This window comes from Colius striatus, chromosome 15 (genome assembly GCF_028858725.1).
Source record: "Colius striatus isolate bColStr4 chromosome 15, bColStr4.1.hap1, whole genome shotgun sequence".
NCBI classification, from domain to species: domain Eukaryota; kingdom Metazoa; phylum Chordata; class Aves; order Coliiformes; family Coliidae; genus Colius; species Colius striatus.
The window spans coordinates 17399612-17421705 of record NC_084773.1 but is presented as its reverse complement, the minus strand read 5'-3'; the positions used below and the strand labels follow the sequence as shown (position 1 = coordinate 17421705).

The following is a 22094-nucleotide window of genomic DNA, read 5'->3' as shown; positions in this document are numbered from 1 at the left end:
CACCTGAATTCAAAGCAATTACACTATTGCTGCAAGGTGGTATTTCAGATTTATTTACCTGTGAGTTCCCTCTTTATATTAGGAAGATTAGCTGGACAGGAGTTGCTGATGTTCAGTCCTGGAGGAGGCATGCTTTGGTTGCCATAAATATCAATCAAATTGCCAGACACAGGCAACTGGAAAAGATAAGAAAGAAAAAAGATCACTTGGTTTGCCCTTATGGAAGGCTTTGTACAGAAGAACAGTTAGTATCTGCTAAGAAATCTGTGCTGTTTTCCATGGGCAAACACAGAGTGCAACGTCAGCAGAAGTCACAGATACAGACAGGCAGCAGGAATAAATACCTCCATTGGGAAAGTTCTGTCCTCTTTCCCCATGAATATGCAGACAGAGAATACACAGAAAAGGTAACATCCTGACAGCATTGCTGTATTGTTGCTCCTTATTTTTCAGTGTTACATCTGTAACTCCATCACTTCTCTTACTCCAAACATCTGAAAGCCTATCAAACTCTCCTGGAGGAAGCCCCCATTTTTCCACAAATACATGAGTGAAAGTATTTGGCAAGTTGTCACATGCTTGAGGAAGAACACTGTATTAATGCACCACATTTTTCATGTGATTTGAAAGCTACCTACACAGAAAACATTTAAGTTTACTTTGTTTTTCACCTTACATAACAGGAACATGCATCAGTAGGAGGAGGATTATTTTTACATCAAGTTTCTCCAATTACTTGTTCCTTCTGCTATTCTTCTTTAGGTATGTTTAAGGGAGGAGATTTATAGAGAAACAGGACAGTATTGCAACAAGACTTAGTAAAGCTATCCTTTCAAATGGAGAAGTAGTTTAAAAAGTTTACAGCTCTCCTGAGTGGATTACTTTATCCATCTCTATTTTGTTTTCAAACTAGGTTTTGAGAAGACAAGTAAAAACTACTGTGATGTCTTATCTGAGTGGCGGTACTTCTTATCATCCTTGTTGCAAAGAAAACCAGCGCCTCCAGGACACTGATCCTGCAGAGATCAGAGTAAGCACTAACTTTACACCTATGTAAATAATGCTGTTGAATACAATGGAGTGAGTCAGTTGGATTATTAAACTCCTACTGATGGTCTTTGCCAGACTGAGACCTAAGAATATTTCTCTGTCATCTGGAGCTACAATAAGAAGTGAAGTTGATATGCACCCATTGAAGTACTACCAGCCTGAAGCCATGCTGATACTTGTCTTGAACACACAAAGGCCGAAAACAAAGTGCCCTGACCCAATATCTTTACGTGACAGAGGAAAAAGGTAACTGAATTCTCACCAAGACACAGCCTTACAATTCCTCATCCTCCCTTTAGCTCTTGAATGCAAGATTAGGGGAAAAAAGCATCTATAATATAGCTAAGGTCGCAGCTGTCCATCACAGACTCTGGTCCCAGCTGTGACCTTCCCACATCAATAGCAGGATGACCACTCACTCTCACTGCTCTACAAGGCTGACTCTTGTGTCTTTTGGCCCCTCAAATGCATCCATGACACAGGCACAGCAATAGCGTCATACACCCTTCTGACTTGGATGCACTTTTTCTATTCATGCTCCAAAGTATGGGGAGAACACAAAGACCTTGTTTGTAGCCCAGGGACTTGAAGTTCAAAACTAGACATGTGAAATCTAATTAGGAATTTCAGGGAATTAAAAAAAGAAAGTTGGTTATTATTTCAGAAATGTAGAAATAGTGTCTCAAAGCCTGAGTAGGCTACAGTGAAACATGGAGAACAGGTATGGGCACCAAGCTCCTTTCCCTACTGCAAGATGGACCATGCTTGTTAAAATAAGCTTGTGATTTAGTCATTTTTTCCTCAAAGGTGTCAACACTGTGCCAGATTTTGTGTAAAGAAAGAGGATCTGTGTAAAAAGTCACCACAAAGGGAGAGAGTAATGCAGGCAGCAGCTGCTGAACGTGCACAAAGAAGTCCTGCAGAAGTGCCAAGGCCAGAGGAACCCAACCAAGAGCTGTGCAACAACCACAGCTGGATAAAGGAAGATGAAGGGAGAAATTTGCACACCTTCTAAATGTGATCAGTGATCCATAAGCAAAGAGAGTGATCTGCTTCTTTCTTTGTCTACTTTTCTCAGCAAACTAAGCTTCACTGGTCAACGCCTCAGTTTTAATGTTTTACTACGAGTGGGACTACATGTATGGTCCACACTCAGCCTGAGCCTCTGAGAGGTCTCTTCTCCAAGTCACCTCTTCGGGACTAACTTTGTACAATTCCAGGTCCTTCAGGCTCTGTGCAAAAATCACTGAGACATCAACCATGTGATCAAGAATGCTGTTCCTAAGGTACAGACTGGAATGGATCCTGTTCCCCAGCTCATGCAGCCTACAATGTATTGTGCTGTTCCCTTACAGTTCCTGTAAGTCCTCTCTACTAGAGACTCTCTCTAGAGTCCTCTCTACTTTTGGAGTTTAACTTCCACAGGAAACTCACTGCATGTACTCACACAGCTTAACTCTTGCTAGGATTACTTAGTTGGATGAACTAGCTGTCATCTGAACTTGGCATACAAGTACTTTACACAGTGCCTAGCCTAATTTAATTATTACAATCATATCTATACAGAAAACCCTCTCAGCAAACTAGTGACCATTCAGGGGTATCTTTCATCACAGAAGCAAAGTCATTTAACTTGTGCCCCAACACCAAAGTTTACAAACACTTCCAAGAGCAGTTGATTGCAATGAGCCCTTTTCAATTAAGAGGCACTTGGAAACTTCCCTTAGCTCTTTCTACACAGAAATCTCTGATTTTGCTTATCAATTAAGTACTGTTACCAAACGTAACAAACTGGTCCTTTTGTTCTTTGTTGGTTACGGAACAACAGCAGCCTTTGTCGCAGTCTCAGCGCAGCTATTTATAAGTTGTGTCTCTTTGGAGACCATTTCCTCTCTTGATTTTTCCCACCTCAACTTAGCTCAGTCTACAGACCTTAATTCCTTATTAGTAAGATGTTATGTGTTTTAAGAGTTAAATCCTCTTCCAAAAGAAAAGTGTCTGTTACATCAGGTTCTTCTTTTTTTTTTTGGCAAACCGAATGTTGGGAAATATGGTTCAACTTCCATTTCTTCAGGATTGCTACCAGAGGCTGAAAGATGCTTTTTGCCTCCAGCAAAGTAAAGAAATCTCAATTCCATCCTTATTTTGCAGACTTCATCACATACAGTGGACAACTGCTGAAATTTCACAGCAAATATGGATCAGGCAGCTTCTACAAGGCTTGTTGTCAATGCAGCAAGCGGGAGGAACGGAGACTACCCTAAATATTGACTGCATGGACTCCTTGAACCAAAAGTGTTCAGAGTACCATTGTGTGCACGTTTGGAAGCAAAGAGCTGCTGCTGGGGTCTCTGTGAAATGAGAGGAGAAGAAAAGCATGAAGACATCCAAGTCCTCTCTAATTAGACAGGTCCCAGTCCAAGGGAACTTTGGAGAAAGGACTCCAGAACGCCCCCAATCCCTCCATTAAAAGAAAAAGTCACTACTGTGAAAACTTTTTCACAGTTTTGTAAAGCTTCCTCTCAAATTCCAGGACAGATGCAGTTTTCAACTCATCCTAAAGCAAAAATCATTTTTTTTTCTGTAGGACTCTGCAGTTATTTGTCCCTCTCCTCAAAGGGCACTATTCAGCATGGGATGTTGAGAGCCATTTCCTGCAGTATGCACCACATCCGAGGGCTGTGAGAATCTGTGGGAGTGTAGCAATAGGGTAATGGGACATCAGACAAGTACTGTCAGCAAATGTAAACCTATGCCACAAAGTCAGTGCTATGTGTAAGCGGCAAGTTTTGGCACTGGATTAAAAAGAAACAGATGCCAGCGCTGGCAGACATCAACTCGGCCAGATCTAACAGCACTTGAGTCTAAGGCAAAAAATCCACTGAAGTTACCCTCCACAGAAGATCAAAATAAGACTATGCCAGAAGTATGATTATATCAATGCTCACAGCAATGTGAGCCAGCAAAGAGAAACAGCAGCTTGGAGGAAATCTGCACTTTCCCTCAACTCACTGACTTTCATACCTCCGTGTTCTTGGCTTTTGTCACAGGCCTCCTACATCCCCTTCCCCCTTTCAGTTTTTAAGCTTCCTGATTCCTTCCCCTTTTCTTTCTTCCTCTAAATTTTGTAACGTCTTTAGTGTCATCCACCTAGTGACTTGGCTCCATTTGACGTCAGGTAAAGCTATAGGTATGATGGATGGTAAAGTTAACAGCTAAACCTGAGCTCCTGAACAAGGATGCTAAGTGTGGCACACAGTTTCTTACTTGAACATTTTAAGATACAGTAACTTTGGGTGCTGGAGGTTTATTGTAGGCCTTCTGAAGCCACGTATAATGTCCATGGCAACCTTCAGTATCAATGGGTATGAGCTCACTGCTGTCAGTCCAGTTCACTCCTCTGATACAAACCTCTCACAAACTAACTTGACTTTGAACTAAGAAAAGCAAAATCCTTTGTACTCCCTCGACCCGACTCCATCTGATGTTTTTAAATTGGTGTTGTATATTGCAACTGTATCTCTTAAGCTCTTCAAAGAAAACCTAATTACACTCTATGGGACAACACAGTAACTGCCTAATTGCCTGGAAAAAGAAGTCATACTATAGTTTTGTGTTCTCTGAAGGAAAGACAGACTTAACAGAGAAACCAGAAGAAAGGACCATGGTACCGTATTTGCCATTTGCAGGGCTGGGTCCATCAAGCCAAGGATTTCTTCATTGTAACTTGACTCCAGACTAATTATGTCATCGATCACATCATCCATCTGCAGTAGAAAAGATGGACAAAGTAAAACAAAACTGTTCACACAACTACTAAAACACAGAGTGTAACAAAGCACTTCAGCCACACAATGTCTCTGCAGCATGGGCCCAAGCAGAGGCACCTGTGCAGTTCTGCCATGCTCCAAATCCAATCCCTCAGCTGTGACTCCTGCTTTTCAGACAGGACAGACAGGTCATGAAAAAGCTGAGGCTTCATGGTCTCACCAGCAGTAACTGTGCACTACCTGTCTGTCCAGTGACACATCAGTCCTGCTGGGAATGGCAGAGGGTAGAGCTCCCTGTAGAATGACCTATGCTAACAATGCAAACTCCTCTCCCCATGCAGCACTGCCTGCCCACCCTCCACCTCCTCCCACTAGTTGTGGTGTCTAAACCTGCATAAACAGGGGTCTAAACAGTAATGCCCAAGCCTCTAACTCTTGGGGGGGAAGGAGAGGCTGCCCATCCTCAACAACAGAATCTGTTGGATTCATGTCCCTAGCAATACGTCTAAGAAAGCTTCACTCAAGAGCAGCTTGGAGATGCCTTTAGGTGGTGCAGGACATTTTTCTGGGGCTGGGCTGGAACGTGCCTCCGTATGCTCCTGAGCAGGAGAAACAGAGCCCTTCAAAGCACCCATGCAGGTGCTCTGAATAGTCTTGCAGGATTGATTTATTTCCTTTTTGCTCACTACAAAAAAAGGACCTTAAATGACAGTCATCTATGCATAACACTGATGGTAGAAATAGTACTATATGGGATTTTCCTGTCAGCTCTAGAAAGTGTGATGAGAACAAGTTACACTGATCGAATGGAAGGGCAAGGAAGGAAATAACAGCTATAGCCCATATCCAAAGTCTTGTTACCAGGAAAAAGAAAATCTCCAAGTTTATGAAACAAAACTTCACTTTTTAAACAAAAGGAGGACTCCTGAGGAAGAATTACCACAGATGGATTAAAGCTTCCTCTTATCACCATCTACATAGAAACAGTCTTCGAAACTATTAGGACAAGAACACATACATGCAGTCTTGGGAAAAACCCATTAGAAAAGCTTACCTGAAGTGAAACCTTAAAGCATGGCTGCTATGTTCTTCTGCTATAGCATTACACAGCTACAATTTTTTGGATGTCTTAAGCACTTTTGACATCAATGCTAATAAACAATGTGTTGTTTTGTTCCTTAAATATATCTTGTGTTTAACTTAAAGGCACTACGGGGCAAGTTTATTCTTCAACATAACATCAGAGAAACATGCTCATTAGAAAAGGGACCTGTGCTCCAACTCCTGTGTCATCCAGTACCTGCATGCATGATGCTCGTGAGTGTGTATTCAGAGCCGGGCACTCACTCTCAACCCTGCTTTGCTCTTCAAATTTATAAAATCCCTGCAGAAATAAAAAGGAAAAAAAAGAAGAAAAAAAAAAAAAGAAAAGGCAAAGCATGGATCTGAGTTCATGGCACAGTCTCTGTCCCAAAAAGAGCATGATTGAAACAGTGTCATGCACACATGTGCCTGATGACACAGCAAAGGGAAGCTGTAAACATCTCGATGGAAAAAATAAAAAAGGTTTGGGTACAACTGGGATGACAGGATGGAACTATTTGATTTATTTTGAAGCTGTGGAGCACAAGTAATTTGTTTTACACATGTCAAATATGTTCTGCAGTAACTGTTTCTCAAAGGTGTACATTGACTTTTTTCCTCACAGATTTCATCTGTATTAAAAATCTGGCTGAATGAGAGAGGATGAGGACACACAAGGAGCTCTACAATTGTCTCTTATTTGTCATGTTATGAAAATACTGACACTTGTTGATGTCTCTCAAATAATCTTCCTTCAGCAGCTGAGCATATGTGTGACATCCAACTAAGTTTTTGCCAGCAAAGATTAAGACAAAGTTGTAAAGGACTTCTAGACATAGGCTAGTGAAGTCATATTTGTGGCACTGAGCTCGTCATGAAATGGCAATCAGTAACGTTTTAGGGTGTATCAGCTGGGATAATCTGGCCTTTCAGACTTGCTCAAACTAAAATACCTCAAAAAGCTTAGTGTTTTCAGTTATTTTTGCTATGCTCTTTGCTCTTTCTACACTGAATGAGCCATAAATAACATTATTTCAGAAAGCTACAGCTTACAAAACTGCTTTGTACTCTCCAAAGGTCAATTATTCACTGCATGCATCAAGTAAGAAGGAAAAGAAAAAAAGGGAAAGAAGTTTTAATAATCATAAACTAGTTAAAATAGTTTGAAGAATACAAAGTTAAAGAGGTACTGTTTTTTTTTGCCAAACTGTTCTACGCAAATGCACTTTCATCCAGCGGACAGAGGTAGCAGTGAACAGTTCCGAACAGAGGACAAACACAACAACGAGCAAATATGGTTTAAAACAGAAAGAAAGTAAACTGCAATTCCATTTACCAAAGAATAGAGACAGTGAGAGCATCTTACCTCTTTCTCACAGTTGGAGTTAAGGGTAAGCATAGCCATCGGGCTGTTGGGTGCGCTGCTTCCAGTTCCAGGCGGCATGACATGATCACCGGGCTGGTTTGGACATGGCAAGCTCAGGGCTTGGTTGGCATGTTTATTTGCTAGAGTGGTAGAGAGGTACTGCTTTACCTGCTGCCGTTGGGCTTGCTCAATATGGTACTTGGTTGGATTCTCAAGGTGAGTCTGCACCTGTGTGACAATTTAAAAAGTGCTTTATTGCTTTCCAAGACCATTATACGTGCTGTTCATTTGAGCTATACATCTGTTACAAATAACCAGTTAAGCATTTGACTTAAAATGTACAAACCTGTGCAGCTCCAAGGAAGCCAACAGCACCTAACTAACATCTGGTGGAAAGTAATCAGTGTATGAGCTAGTGTTTCAATAACTGATTTATCAAGAGTAAACCAAGAAGATCCACTTATTTTTCTACAACGTGAGGTTTTTCTCTGAAAGACAATGGTCAGGTTTTCCAGTTTATACAGATACACCAAGACAGACAGTCCTGCATGCAGACCTCTGGCTACATGACATTTGGTTTTCACTAAAATACAGAGAAACAAGTTGGACTGCAGGACTCATTTTACTTGTTGGTAGCTACCAATTAAAACCACACAGTACGGATTGCTACCCTTTATCAAATGTCAGGTAACAGAGACATCAAAAAGTCTGATGGAGTTTGCTTTTTGTTTTAGGCTTTGTTGGTTTGTTCTGTTTTTGCTTTTTTTCCCTCAATAACACATTGGTTAAAAAAAGGGATTACATCAGTTTCTTGCCTACAAATTATTTATGTCTCAGATATATAACCTAAATCATATACAAATAAGACAGCTTGTTTATAAACACATTATGCAAATAAGGTGCAAGAAAAGAAGTGTTTCAGTTCAGATCAATCACTGTCCTCAACAACAACTATTTCTGTATATAAAATAAGCTTTTTAGTACCTAGATTTTTCTTATATACAATAAAAAACCTTACAAACTATTCTCATGCACCCGAAAATCAGCAAGAGACGAAAGGCAGCTTTTTCCCATGTAAGATTCTCACTATGTCCTGAAAACTCTTTGCCACCTTTCTTTCATGGCTCTTCTTGTCATTTGAAGGTAGAAACAAACCAACCAAAATGCAATAATACTCTGAGAAGGGTTTTTTTGCTTTAAAAGTTCTATTAAAGGGACTTTTGCCATTGCAAGTGACTATGTATGTCTCTGATCTACTTTAAATATAATTCTGCAAGAACGACTCACCTGATAATGATTATACTCAAGCATTTCCAGCATGCTACTTAGAAGCTGCAAGAGAAGCAACTGCAATATCCTCCACTTGGTGCTACTCCAGTCTGAGGGATGCTCGTAGCCAAGCACCATAAACAAGCTACCCCAAAACAGCAGAAAGAACTTGAATGCCACTGCCCAGACTTATAGTAACCTACGCTAATTAGCCATGCATGTAGAGAAACAAACAGTTCACACAAGGGCTCCTCTTGGAAGCTATGCAAGTTTAGCCCTAAGTATTGGTACTACTTTTTTTTTTCCCTGGCTTTGACATCATGCTTTTTCATAAACATAAAAGGACCTTTTAAGTGATGAGCTATCAAAGTCAGATTGACAGTTCCCTCAAGGCTAATTTTGCTATTCATCTTTCTTTCCAGTCGTACTAATAGACAATGGTATTTTTCTTTAGCAGTAAGGTTAAAAGTTGTTAAGTAAGAAAAAAGACTGAACAAATGTGCTATAAGCTAAACACATATCTCCTGGTAGTGGGATGCATGGGATAGACCCACAGGGCTACACAGCCCTATCTTCAGCTCCCAGGTGTAGCAGTCCACCACTCTGGTGGAGTGGTGGCTGAGTGGGGCAAAGACCTGCAGCTGAACACAAAGGATTTGAAAGAGCTCTAACCTCAGCCTCCCTGGTGCTTCAGGACCCATCAATTCCACATCGGTCTACAGCTGGAAGAAGTTTTCCAGTTCAGGAATGGCTGAATATAGTCTAAAGTGTATTCCAAATGCACTTATCTTCACTTGTACCCAAGTCACAGTACTGTGGACAGTCCCTACACCTTCTAGAACTTCTTGTTCTTATTATCCAACTCCTCAGTAAACCCTTCACTCAAACACAGGTAATCAAAAGTCCTTCAACTTGCATAATTTTCCAGAGTCTCTGCTGCATAGGGAAGCACACTTAAGATCACGTTTGTAGAGTTTAACCTGACTTGTTGCACTACATCACATGACAACACAATACAGAAGTCCACAGTGATAAGTACAGCACTTCCTTTGCCAGTCCCAAACTGCCTTATCAATTTTCCTATGACCAGTGGCAAGAGTTACACTCCCCAGATAAGACTATTTTCCAATTAAATCTTCATCTTCTGAGTAGATAAAGTTATCGGTAAATGAGTTCTTTTCGTAACACTTATATTTGAACATGTTACTTTAATAACAAGTCCCACTCGTCTGACAGAATTCGCACTTTCCTTTTAATCCACAGCTGGTCAAACATACTTTCACACTTGAATATGAGAACACACCATTATTCTCCAACCAGAGGAGAATGTGATAGAACTACTCCAACTTGGCATGTCAGTGCAACAAGGACAAGAGCTCTCATAGGATGGAAAGAGCTTCACACACACCTTCCTTCTTGGATAGATGTACCAGTTTCAACTACCTTCACTCCAGCCAAGTGCGAGGTCCAACAAGCTATGCAGGAGGCATCTGAGCAACTTCAGTTTGATTCTTTGTGTCACTTACAGGCCTCTTGAGCTGCCTTATGAGCTCCATTGTCAAAATCTTGTCGGGACTACCTTTATTAACCCAGTGCTTTTTGTTGAGATTAACTCTGTCTTTGGCCTACAGCATCCTTCTCTAGTCTTTACATCAAAGCAAACCCAAATGTGCCTACTTGGGAAAATGTCCTGAGATGTACCAGTCACGGTCTGCCTGTAGATATGCCATAAAACATTCAACTTTTTGACAAAGTATCTCTCAAGCAAAGAGCTGTAAAAATGACATTCCACTACCCTAAATTTGAAACCATGAATAAAAGCTTTGACTTGAGATCTAATTTTGGTCCTCATTCCCTTCCTGCCCTTCTTGGGTGAAGAATAGTGCTTGTTGTTCTTCCAAATTCAAGAGAAATAATTTATTGATTTAGATACACTCCCTAAGAAATGTATCTGAATGGGGACATGCAAGACAAAAAAAGGAACAACTTGAAACTGAATCCTCTGGATCTCCAACCATCTATCTCCAGCAAATTCAATCCAAGCTTTGCTATAACATTACTAAACTGAGTAGGGTATTGAGGTTTGGACATTTTGGTATTGGCAAAAGGAAGAAATAATGGAAAGATATAATGGAAGTATTATCTGCAGAACTTTGGAAATTATTTAATACAAGGTGTCAAAACCAGCTAAGTTTATCATACCATGGTAACAGAAGAATTTGTCTCTAAGAAACTACAGATCAAGGATGGCCAGATAGCAGCCTCCAGTCTGGATTCAGCCCAGAAACACTGCTAGGAATGCTCTATTTTCAAGCACTGTTCAGGTGCATTTTTAATTTGCATGGTTATCAAGGTACTCCTTACACGGGCAGCAGAATAACGTTGCCTTAGAAGCAGACGCCCAGAACTGGTTTCATATCAAAGTAGCTTTAGATGGCAGCTCAGCAGCATCTCCAGTCATCTCCATGGGCTGGCTCCATGCACTATCATTGCACCAGGCACTCAGCACTACAAGTCTCAGGGGTCAGCAACTCAAACTCTATCCATTCTTGCCATACCGACACTGAGCTAGTGTGTTGTTTTTTTTATTGAGCTGAAGGGCTTAGGAAGGCCTTACAAGACTGAGCTGGGCTGGAAAAATCCTGGATGGAGCCAGGCTGATCACTCAGCCTGCACTTATCCCTCGCTCTTTGGAGCAACCTGGAGAACAATCCTACCTTGAGCAGGGGAAAGGTTTTCTCATACCTTCACTAATCTCAACATCTGACTGCTAATTCCAGTGCATACATCCAGTTTGAGTATCTGACCAGGGCAAAAAACAGTTCCTGAGAAGCTGCCACATCACAGAAACAGCAGTAATAACCCATATCTATATCACAGATTTTTCCCAGTCTTTGGGTGTAGTGCCAAACAAGCAAACATTTCATCAGTGGCTTGTACTAGCTTTAAGCATACACATCGTATCAGTGGGAACTTTAGGTGTACTTCAGACTACATCCTTCAAAATCCTTGTATTATATTAAACATCAGTGACAGGGCTCCTGAGGAGATTCACTTCCTTCATTTGGAAAACTAAAAATGTTTCCTAAAGGAAAACGAATTTAAGGGCTTGGGAATTTAAACTCAAAGTGTACTGCTCAAATTAGCTCCTCTGTATGAAGTCAACACTTCTGACACTTGTTCCTCCTGTCAAGTCCTGCTGAGAATCTCCCAGACTTACTAATAACTTGTTAATGATAGCACAAACTTGAAATAGTGCCACGTGGCAACAGAGCAAGGCATTCCCATTCCCAGTGGGTCGGCATGGATCAAGTCCCTATTGTAGAGACACACAAGAGAGTTCACTCTTGGACAGGTCCAGAGCAGAGGAGCCTATTGGCTTGGCCAACACATTTTGCATAAGGTAATCCAGAAACTAAATGGCTAATGAATACAATAAAGGGGAACTTAGACCCGAATAAAAACTAGTAATCAGCTGTGGCTTTGCCACCAATTATCCACCCTCTAGGAAAACTTCAAGTTCATAGAATCATTTAGGTTGGTAAAGACCTTTAAGATTGAGTCAAACCATAGATGGAATAAGATCAAGTTTTGCTGCATTGGTATTTCTGGATGAAGATAACTAGGCTAAGTTGGCAGGCCTGTGTTATTTATATACTTGTGAATTTGACCATGCATAGGTTGATTTGTTTGAAATGGGTAACTGCAGGAGGCAATCACAAACCCAGTGTGTCTGGTGTTAAGATGATTTGTTCAAGGTGGAATACTGCTTATTAGTAACTGAGATGGCAAAACTACTAATCACAACGTGTTACTTATCTTCAAGTAACAGTGCTTTCAACCTTCTCTTGAGAAGGCAAAAGAGAAAGATGAAAAATGTTTTCTCTCTCAGTGTGATCACAAAACATTTTTGGATGAATAGCCTTAAGTGCTGCATTGGTAATCAGAATTAGGAGGAGATTCTTCTCACCAAAAACATCACCAAGTCTTCCCGTGAAAGTTAAGTCAAATCACTTAATGCTTCATTTAAGCACAGATAGGCTTGGGCACAGGGACATACTAGAGATTTACAGCTAACAGAGGACAGCTAACCAAGGAGGGAGGAAGAGTCTTCCTCCCAGTCCCACTTTTTTTTTTCCCCTTTTTTTATTAAAAGACCATTTGTTTCAAGTAAATTGCCTCAGGACTTACAATTTACGATTACAAATAAAATACTTTTTGGTCAGTTTTCTGGGTTCAATAGAACTTTTTGTTGCTTAGACAGCTAAATGTCACGGGATTTTTAATAAAGGTTAAAATTCTGTGTCATTTAACAATTAATGATACCCAAAGAAAAACGATACAAACCCACATCCACTGAAGTGTCCTGCCAGAGTTACAGGCTTCAATTGGGACTACTTGCAGTTGAAAGTCTGTTCAACAGTCCCGGGGCTCAAAGCTGCTTGTTAAAGTTGCTTTAATCCATCACTTTCAAGTATAAAAAACAAACTGCAGCAGCAACAAATTGTTTTCTAGAACTCTGAATAAAACCAGAAAACTGTGTAAGGAGGTATCTATATTCTCAGGGCAGGGGGGAAAAAGAAAAACCCTGAAAAAACTGAGAGGAAAGATCTATGAGAAAGATAACCCATTAGTGCCCCTTGCATTAAGAGTGATTTATCCTCCTGAAGTTTTCTAATCAGGTTCAAGATTCTGCAAGTCGTGTTCACCACAGCTTAATCCATTAAGTCTGGAAAAGGCCATAAAAAACTTCCATTACGTGCTTCATTGCAATGCCAGGAAGGATCCTTCTACCACCCAACTTGGAGCAATCCAAATAACCAGCCAGACAATGGTTTAACTCAAAGACATTTTCCCACATGCTGCATTCAAACATTAAGCAATGCATCACATTTTTCCCCCTAAGGATGTCAGTGACCTGAAGTTGCTTCACATGAAAAATTCAGTCCTTTTGCTTTCTGAAACTTCTCCAGGCCTCCAAGATGGAACAGCTTACTCATTTGAAATGTAATCAATATGAAGTTGATTGGCTTGTGATATAACATCCTCTACTCTCCAGCTGCTGTTCCACCCTTCCCTTCATCTCTTCTAGACCATATTCGTTCCCCTTCCTTTTGGTCCATAACCCAGAAAGAATGGCCAGAACACTGACCAGAGAGCCAAAGAGCAAGAAAAAGGTGAAGAGCTATTTGTTATTAACTAAGGAATGACAGGCAGCATGAGTTGATTCCAGTATTTTACCTTAGAATGTAGCCAACACAAGGAATCAGTATTAGTAAAATTAAACTCTCTGGTTACTTAGTTCATCTAAAAAACCCCTCTGAACTTGGAAACCAAGGCAAGTATGAGAAAGTTATGCAAGATCTGGCATCATGATTGCAGTCTAAGCAGATCCAACAGTCATCTTCAAGCACAAATAGTTATGAAAAAGAAAAGGCATATTGTACAGAATGAACATCATTTATACAACTAGGGGTTGTTTTGCCCATCACCAAAAAATCCTCTGTGTAACGTGACTTTTTATTCAAAGGAAAGACATGAAGCAGACAAAAAAGAACAAAGTTTTTTGTGGATGAGTACTTAAAAATTGTGCCTTAGCTATAGAAGCACATGACAACAGTATCTAAGGAAATTAAAGAGAGGTTGGCCAAATTCGCTTAAGGCAACAGGAATTGATGTAATTTGCAGGTTAGTGGCATGCTAGCTGCCATTCCTCAAGTGTGACATTCACACAGCATTCAATCCTTTGAAGTCCTGATTTTTTTTTCGTTAGGAAACCAGCATTTCATCTGTTTACTTCCCAGCACACACGCTGTAAATCTTAGTTTGATACAGTTTCTGAGAGAGTATCAAAAAGCATTGCAGCATTTTAGGACCGGTAAGTAACTGACTCCCTAGAATGTCAGAAACAAATCTTTTGCTATGATTTCGCCTACTCCAGGTGCTTCAGAGCACAAATATTTTATGACTAATAGACAACAGTATCAGCCACATAACTGCATCTGACAGGCAAGTTTGAATGATGGTACTGTCACAATAAAAAGCTTAATTCAAGCACCCCGTATTTATACCCACTTCTGCCACCCTCCTCCTGTAAGGAAGCTGGGCAGCACTTTCACCAGTGCTAGCGGTTTGAGATTGCTCACAGTATTACATGACTGACTCCTTAACAGGAGCTGCCAGAGATAAAGTTGCCTACAAAACAGTTCTCTTGCAAGACCTGGAATGGAGATCTGAACTCAAGAGGGAACGGAATCGTAGCACTACAGATATTTCAGCTGCCCAAGAGCCAAAAGCTAGAACAGATGGTCTGAAGTCATCTCTGCTCCCAGCTTCCCCTTGCAAAACCTTTCATAGCACAAGCATAACCATTCACCCTTCCTACAGCCCAAGCAACACCAACACAAGATTTACCAGATCACTCTAACACAGTTCACTGTCGACTTGAAAGAGCCACTTCAGAGAGGTAAACGTATTTGTCCAACCTTATCTTCCTCCTAAGGTTGCCAAGCACAGTGCTAGTGCCAGCTTTGATTTGTAGTCACATATTTAGAGCTTGAGCAAGACTATCAGTTACATTTCAGAGAGGTTACTAATCCAGCCACCATTCCAGCCTTCAGTAACCCCTGCTAGACCTGCACAAGGGTATTTCACTTCTAGGTCTCTGGTTCACCATATGCCTGCTGGAAAACAATGTCTTTAATGACTTCACTCTACTGCAGTTCCCATGGCAGAGAAGAGGTGCATACTACTCACCTTTCTGCACAGCAGGGCCTTGACAGGACAGACTGCTACTAAAATCACATCAGCCTTCACACATGAAACCATTTAGAGATTCTGGGTACACTTGTAGAGCCCACACCTGAGCCAGCATGCACTTTGCTATACAGAAGGAGCAACATGAGTTTTTCCTCAAGTCCTGCAATGTCCTGAGGAGTTCGTAAAGGTATGAAGAGCTATCCTTCTCCACACTTGGTTTTGCTTAGGTTGCTCATTTGTCAAATGTGAAGAATGTGAATGGGACTGGGTAAAAAAAAAAATGGCATAATTCACAGACAATGAACACAGGAGAAAATAGAAATCAGTTTTATAAAGAGTTTAGACAAAAAGTAAGAATTAAGCTTAGAACTGAAGAAGAGACAGCACATGCTGACTTTAAGATATAAAGCCTTATTACCAACTTCTCAGAGACACAGAGTTACCCACACACAGAATGGGACTGGTTGGTTGGTTGTCCAGACTTTCATCATTAAAATTCAAGAAGCTTTAGGTCTCCATGCCAAAAGCAGGTTTTAGTGCAGTAAACATACTTTAGCCCTGCATGGATTTGTCTTAGTGGGTTGTCACGCAACACTGACCATTTACAGGTGAAATTTAAGCTAAAGAGCTATTTTGCCCAAACTGTAAATAGAAAGTGTAAGAAAGGGAAAAAAACCCCAAACCCAAGCCATTACTTCCAAAAATTTTAAAAACCCATACCCTCAACACTGGTCTCATTTGTCATTATGAGGCTTGTGAAAGGTTGTTCAACTTTATAGCATGAGACATGGTTCTGAGCCAAGATAACTTCAAATGCTGAGGAACGTCACCTTCAGTACTTCGGGGCTAAGCAAGATGTGAGTTCTATTGAAAAGTCTCTCAAATCCACAATGCCAGCTTGTGAGAAAGAAATGCTGTTCAGAACATTGCCTGTGGGCTACTGAAGTATTTATTTAAATTTCAGCATTCAGCACTGAAACACAAGACAGGGAGATGTAAAGACAGCACTATATCAGACCATACAAACACCCAAATGCCATGAACAGAAACAATTGTCTGCTTCTCTCTTTTTAAACAAAAGCTATGTGTAAACTCAAATGCAACTCCTGGATTATTATACTCAAGGGGAAAAAAAAACCACTTGAGGCACACTGCACATCAGAAGAACACTACAGACTCAGATTAGTTTGGGCTGGAAGAGACCTTTAAAGGTCATCTAGTCCAACATCTACGTCTTGTTGCATGCTTCTCTAAAGGCATATACACTTGCTGCATACATGTCTAAAAATGCTCTAGGTGAAAGACTGCTACACTCATTGCTCACATAATTACACAGGGACTAGGAGGTTGGCAGCGTGCTCTCAAGGTCACTTACAAAGCACATATCAAGAACATGCCACTAACCATGACCCAAATGTGAAAACATGAACCAAAAGCACCAAACCCAACCAGCACCATGCAGTGTGCACTGGAACAACTTGTCCTGTGCATGCACCAAAAACCCCTCCTACTGGAACTTTTAAAGAAGGATCCAAAAATAAGACTGAAAATAATTTCAAAAGGACCATTTAATTTAACAAACTGCTTGGCAACACACTGGCTGCAGCATAAAGGACACTTTTTCTGGAACACACCTGTTTTGAGGCTATCTACTTCACAAGAAATACACAGCGCCAGGAGAAGTTATCAAGAGAATGAAGATTTTGTTAATTCAAAACAGTTTTATGCTGTTACCATGCCCTGAGCTTCTACATGTCACAGTTAATAAAGAATTAGAAAGACACAGCTGGGCTCTATACCACTTCGCCTACAGCCAATGATGTCTCATGTCAGCCCCAATATGGAAGGCTTGAATAGGCAGAAAAATAAAGCAGTCTAGATACAACCATTTTATTTGCAGTACTAATATGATCATTAGACACAGCCTAAAATCATAATAAATCGCTGACTTCATTTAAATGAAGGAAATGCAAGCTGGCTTACCACTGAACTCCTTGATTTTTATCCTTCTGCTCAATGAGCTGTGATGTTATTTACGACTGTATTAAAACCTCCTGAGTTATAATAAAACAGTTTCAGTACCTCAGAGTGCTTGATCATCATGTTCACTAATGTAAGATAATCCAAGTCACCTTCATGCAAACTCAATTGGCTACGAGCTGAAGCATGCTGCTAAACACAAGAAGTGGCACTCAAGGGGGGGAATTTGACACAAAAGTGGGTACACTCCTTGTACAAGGTGGTAAGGTACTGTTCTGGAGGAATGGGGCCAAACTGATGCCATCGAGTATCCGTATCACACCAGTGCTGCCAGGGTTACTTTTGAGCAGCAGTGGCTCCTCCTAGGGAGCAGAATGCAGAGGTCCAACACTTCCATTAAGCAACACACATCTTTTATTTCCTGACATCTCACTCACAAAGTTGGTTCTGCAGCAGACATCAGAGCAGCCACAAGAGATTAAAGGTAACAACAGGAGGAAATAAAGTATGTTTATTCCACTCCAATTTTAAACCCGGAAACCACCACAAAACTTAGCACTTCAGTTTTTCCTTAGCTAAAGAAACACTGCCATAATACTTCTGTAACACAAAGACACATTTAAGGCAAATAGCCATTAGGTTGCATGACCTCATCTCTACACCCCATGATCTTATTCCCACAATAGTCAGACAGTAGCTATCATCTGGCTCACATAAAAAAACACTATCCAACTAATATCAGCTCATTTATTAAACAAGGTTGTCAACATTTCAGCCCTTTTAAATCTTGGGCTTTACATACATGGAGACATAGCATCACCATCTATTTTATACTGACAGAAACAACATCCAGCCACTCAGCCATTTCTGTAACCTTCTCCACACTTGCCCCTCCATGTCTTCCAGAGATAAGCTGTTGAAAATCTTCCTCCTCATGTTATTTCACATATGGTATGCAGATAATTAGTTACACTGTGAAATAAGAAGGTCCTGTCCACATATCTGACCCTTCCAGGCCAGAAGATGAGGTGCTTGTAGGACCATCACCTGAACCAGTCAAATGTTTTGACAAAACCCAAGTTAACTGTCAGTAGCCCTGTTTATATTCCAGTTGTAACAAAAAAGCTGCAGCTAGACCATTACTTCAACAGATATTGCACAAGCACATCCCTTATAAAAACACTTTAAAGGCTGTGAAAAAAGGATTTATATATATATTTATTGTATATCTTTTTCAGATGGTCTGAACTCCTGCTGTGATGCTCTTCCAGCACATACACACACCCTGGCAGAACTGCGTTTTCAGCATACGAGCACACGCAAGACCTCCAGCCTGCAAGCGATGACAAGCTCTTGATTCCCTACTGCATGGAAACCTACCAAGTCTGGAGTTAGGGCTCTTTCTGAAGGGCTGGAATCACATTTTATTACATGATACCAAACAAATTCCACTTTCCCAAACGGCTTATAGAGAACTCTTCTCAATGGTTTCATCCGAACTCCAAAAAAATGCAAAACCAGCAGCTCACCAGGAGAAGCACATTCACAAAACAAAGAAGAGTGTGTGCTATCATGTCAGTTCTCCAAAGGTTAGCAGCAACTAAGAACACTAATAAATTCAGAAGCAATAGCTTTGTCAGAAGATCAAAATGTTTTTTTGAGGAAGAAATTGAGGGCCTCCAGGCTCAGTCTCAGAAGAATCCTGTTTGAAATCGCACTTGACCCACAATAACGTAATCCTTCAAATGCCATTACAAGAACAGGACTATGTTCACAAGGGGAAAGAGGTGTAGTAGCTTCCACTGAAACCATATTTATTTATGTAAAAAAATCATGCATCTCTTTTAACACTGAATAAAAGACAAATAGCATGACATGTATTTTACAACATACCCCTCATCACTGATTGATAGCATAGACAAAGTTTTAGCTACACTAGAAATTGTATGGGAACATAACACAATTCAAGGCAACCAGATCCTAGAGGTAGATGGAGGTAATTAGAGATTAGATGTGGATTAACTAGATCCTAACACAATCTTCTCCTCCTTCCTCATCCTTTTTTAAACCTCAATTGTAAACCCATTTTAGTATATCATTACTTCACAGATGGAATCAGTATTGTTAGAGATCTTAATGCTGCAAAACTGCAAATAAACTCATGCTGAATGGAGTTTATTTTAAATTAAATAAAGTTTGAACAGAGGAAAAGTAAAAGTGTTGGACTTTTTTAACATCTGCTAGGAGACAGAGGAGATGCCAGTATATCCACAATGGCAAACAGTTGGGTTTGACAACAGCAGATGTAGTTGCAGCTGGTCCCAAGGACACCAGTTAGCTGCACACCCTCAAGCAGTGTGGTGCAAGATGTGTGACCCAGCAAGAGAATAGTTCCAAACACTACATGCAGTTCAAACCCTTGTGTGGTACTAGCTCCAGTCTGCTCTCACAACCTGAACTTCCAGCAGTTGCTGGAGAACACGAGGTCTTCTTGTTTAATTTTGTCTGACAAGAACCTAATCAGTACTCATTCATAGCACTGGGAAAAAAATAACACAACATACAGTAAGTGAGGGCAACTGGGAATTTATCTCCAAATTGCACTGCTGCACCGCACTAAAGGCAGTGCCAGCCCGAGGTGTCTCTGCCAGTGCCCAGCTGCCTGTTTCTGCCCTGCCACATCAGCTCACTGCTCCTACCCTACAGCAAATACCAGGGCTGCAAGGGCCATCAACAACCACCTTTGCTGCCAGTTAGTGTATCACCGAACCATACCCCATGCACATAAAGGGCACCAATAAGGAATTGTTTGAGGAACAGCCAGAGCTGCTTCTGCCTTACCCCAACTGGTGGCCTATAGCTATATACAGCTGATAGCAATAGTTACTTAAGTATATTATCTGCAGTTGCAGCCATTAGAGAAGAAAATGCACAGTTGGATTAACTATGCTCCTCTGATAGTTATCTGCCATCATTTCCTAGGTCCTGTAGCAGTGAGCACATTCCTCACTCCGCATCCAAAGTGTTTCTCCTGGACACTGCTTGCTCAGATCACTCAGAGCCATCAAGACCTGACTTAGTCTTCACAGCCTGCCACCTTTCACCAGAGTAGATAAACAGAATTAACACGTTTTCTTGGAGAAGGTGTAAGTTCAGAGAGAAAGGTTTTCCATGGACAAGTCCTGGGAGTAAGCAGAAGCTCTGGCTGGAAACTCTTCCCTCATTGCTTGCATTAACGACTGCAAGGAAAGGCAAAAGGCAATTCCTCACAGTGGCTCATGCAAGCAGCACTTGGCAAAGAGCAACCACTCACTGAAAGACAGCACTCCAGAGCAGAAGGCACCACTTGTCTTCCCCTCAAAAAGCCAACGTACATTAGAAAAGGATAAACTCTTTTGAAAAGCCACAGTAGCATGATTAAATACTACTTTTCCTTTTACACAGCAAACCACACAGGACTAAACCCTTAAGGAATATACGAACTTTCATGTGAATGGAGCCCATTAACTGCTGTGCAATGAATGGTGCCTGTGGTCCAGAATTCATTTCCTTTTAGAAAGTGAAGAGGATAGAGAAAGCTTGCTATTGCTACACACAAGTGCTGACTCATTCAAGGACATTTTACTCCTTCCCTGAACAAACTGTTTCTTTGAGACCCAGGCTGTCGTGGTGTTTCAGAGGAGTACAATTTCGGTGGGAGTCAGGAAGGAGCACTGTAAAGCAGTCAAATTATACTATAGGAAAATACTGTCAGGCTGATCCAGGCTGTCTCCTCAATTAGTAAATTTTGATAATATAGATAATTGCTATGGTTGCTTTATTTCTTTTAACAGAAGTCTCACTTCTGAAAAGTTTCTGTTTAATAAGACAAGAAATAACTTAATTCTTATCTTGTTAAACAGTTATTTAAAGTTTAAAGCAGTCCCTGAAATGCTAACATTGCTTCAACAGCACAGCCCTGCTCTTGTGAGACTGTAGCAGCAGTAAAAGCAGCTCTGCCCCCTTCAGCAAAAAACAGCTGTCTGTCAAAAGCAGCTTTATCTGTAGAGCTGCCACTGGGACAGTGATGCTGGTTAAGGGCAACAGCGCTCTGGATTGCTGATATGGGTGAACTGGAACAAGTATTTCCTGAGAGTATTACCCTCTCTAGACAGGACTCCCCAAACTGAGAAGAAGCAACAACCCAAACACCTAAAGAAAACACACACGGAGAGAGAAGTCACAGCCCTAGGAAGTTAGAAATAGTCGCTCCCTATAGGTCCTTGACAGGTCATTTATAAGGACCTGAGAAAGGCAGATGAGCTGTTTTCCACACCTCAGTCACAGCTCCTTTCAAGGAATGGAATATTTCACAAAAAGTATAATTTCCATTACTTGCCTGTTAATATTTTCTTCTGAACAGAACAGAGAGTTTTAATTAATAGCCAACCATCAAACCCACAAACAAATTTTGATGGTTTCAACCAGAAATTTCCTGAGGATTTTTAGGAAGGAAGCCTAAAATATCAGCTTTGATTCAGCTCCTGTGACATACAAATTCCTTCTCAAATTCGTACACTATTTCTGATTCCAGGTTGGGATAACTTCTGGTTTCATACCACCACCAGTACGTTTTAGTAATGCAGTTTAATGACAAGGCCTTTCAGCATAACTAGGAAAGAAATGGAAATGTCAGTGTTGAGATAGGAAGGGAAAGACACACTGAAACTCACTCTTGGGATTTTCTGGAATTTGCAGCAATGAACTCCTAGGCCTTTTAAAGATGCTGAGGTGGCTGACTTCTGCTGAGACCTCATGCTCGTCTCCAGCATTAACTC

General features: G+C 40.8%; 1 protein-coding gene across 3 annotated transcripts in view; it reads right to left on the bottom strand.

Moving 5' to 3' along the window:
• MITF (melanocyte inducing transcription factor) overlaps positions 1 to 22094 on the bottom strand; it is a 103656-nt gene that overhangs the window by 11559 nt on the left and 70003 nt on the right. For all 3 annotated transcript variants that reach the window (XM_062008033.1, XM_062008032.1, XM_062008034.1), the window contains 3 exons: positions 7270 to 7497; positions 4722 to 4817; positions 59 to 176 (listed from right to left, as the gene is read on the bottom strand). In XM_062008033.1, the coding sequence (XP_061864017.1) occupies positions 59 to 176; positions 4722 to 4817; positions 7270 to 7497 (442 nt within the window). The remainder of the gene's footprint in view (positions 1 to 58; positions 177 to 4721; positions 4818 to 7269; positions 7498 to 22094) is intronic.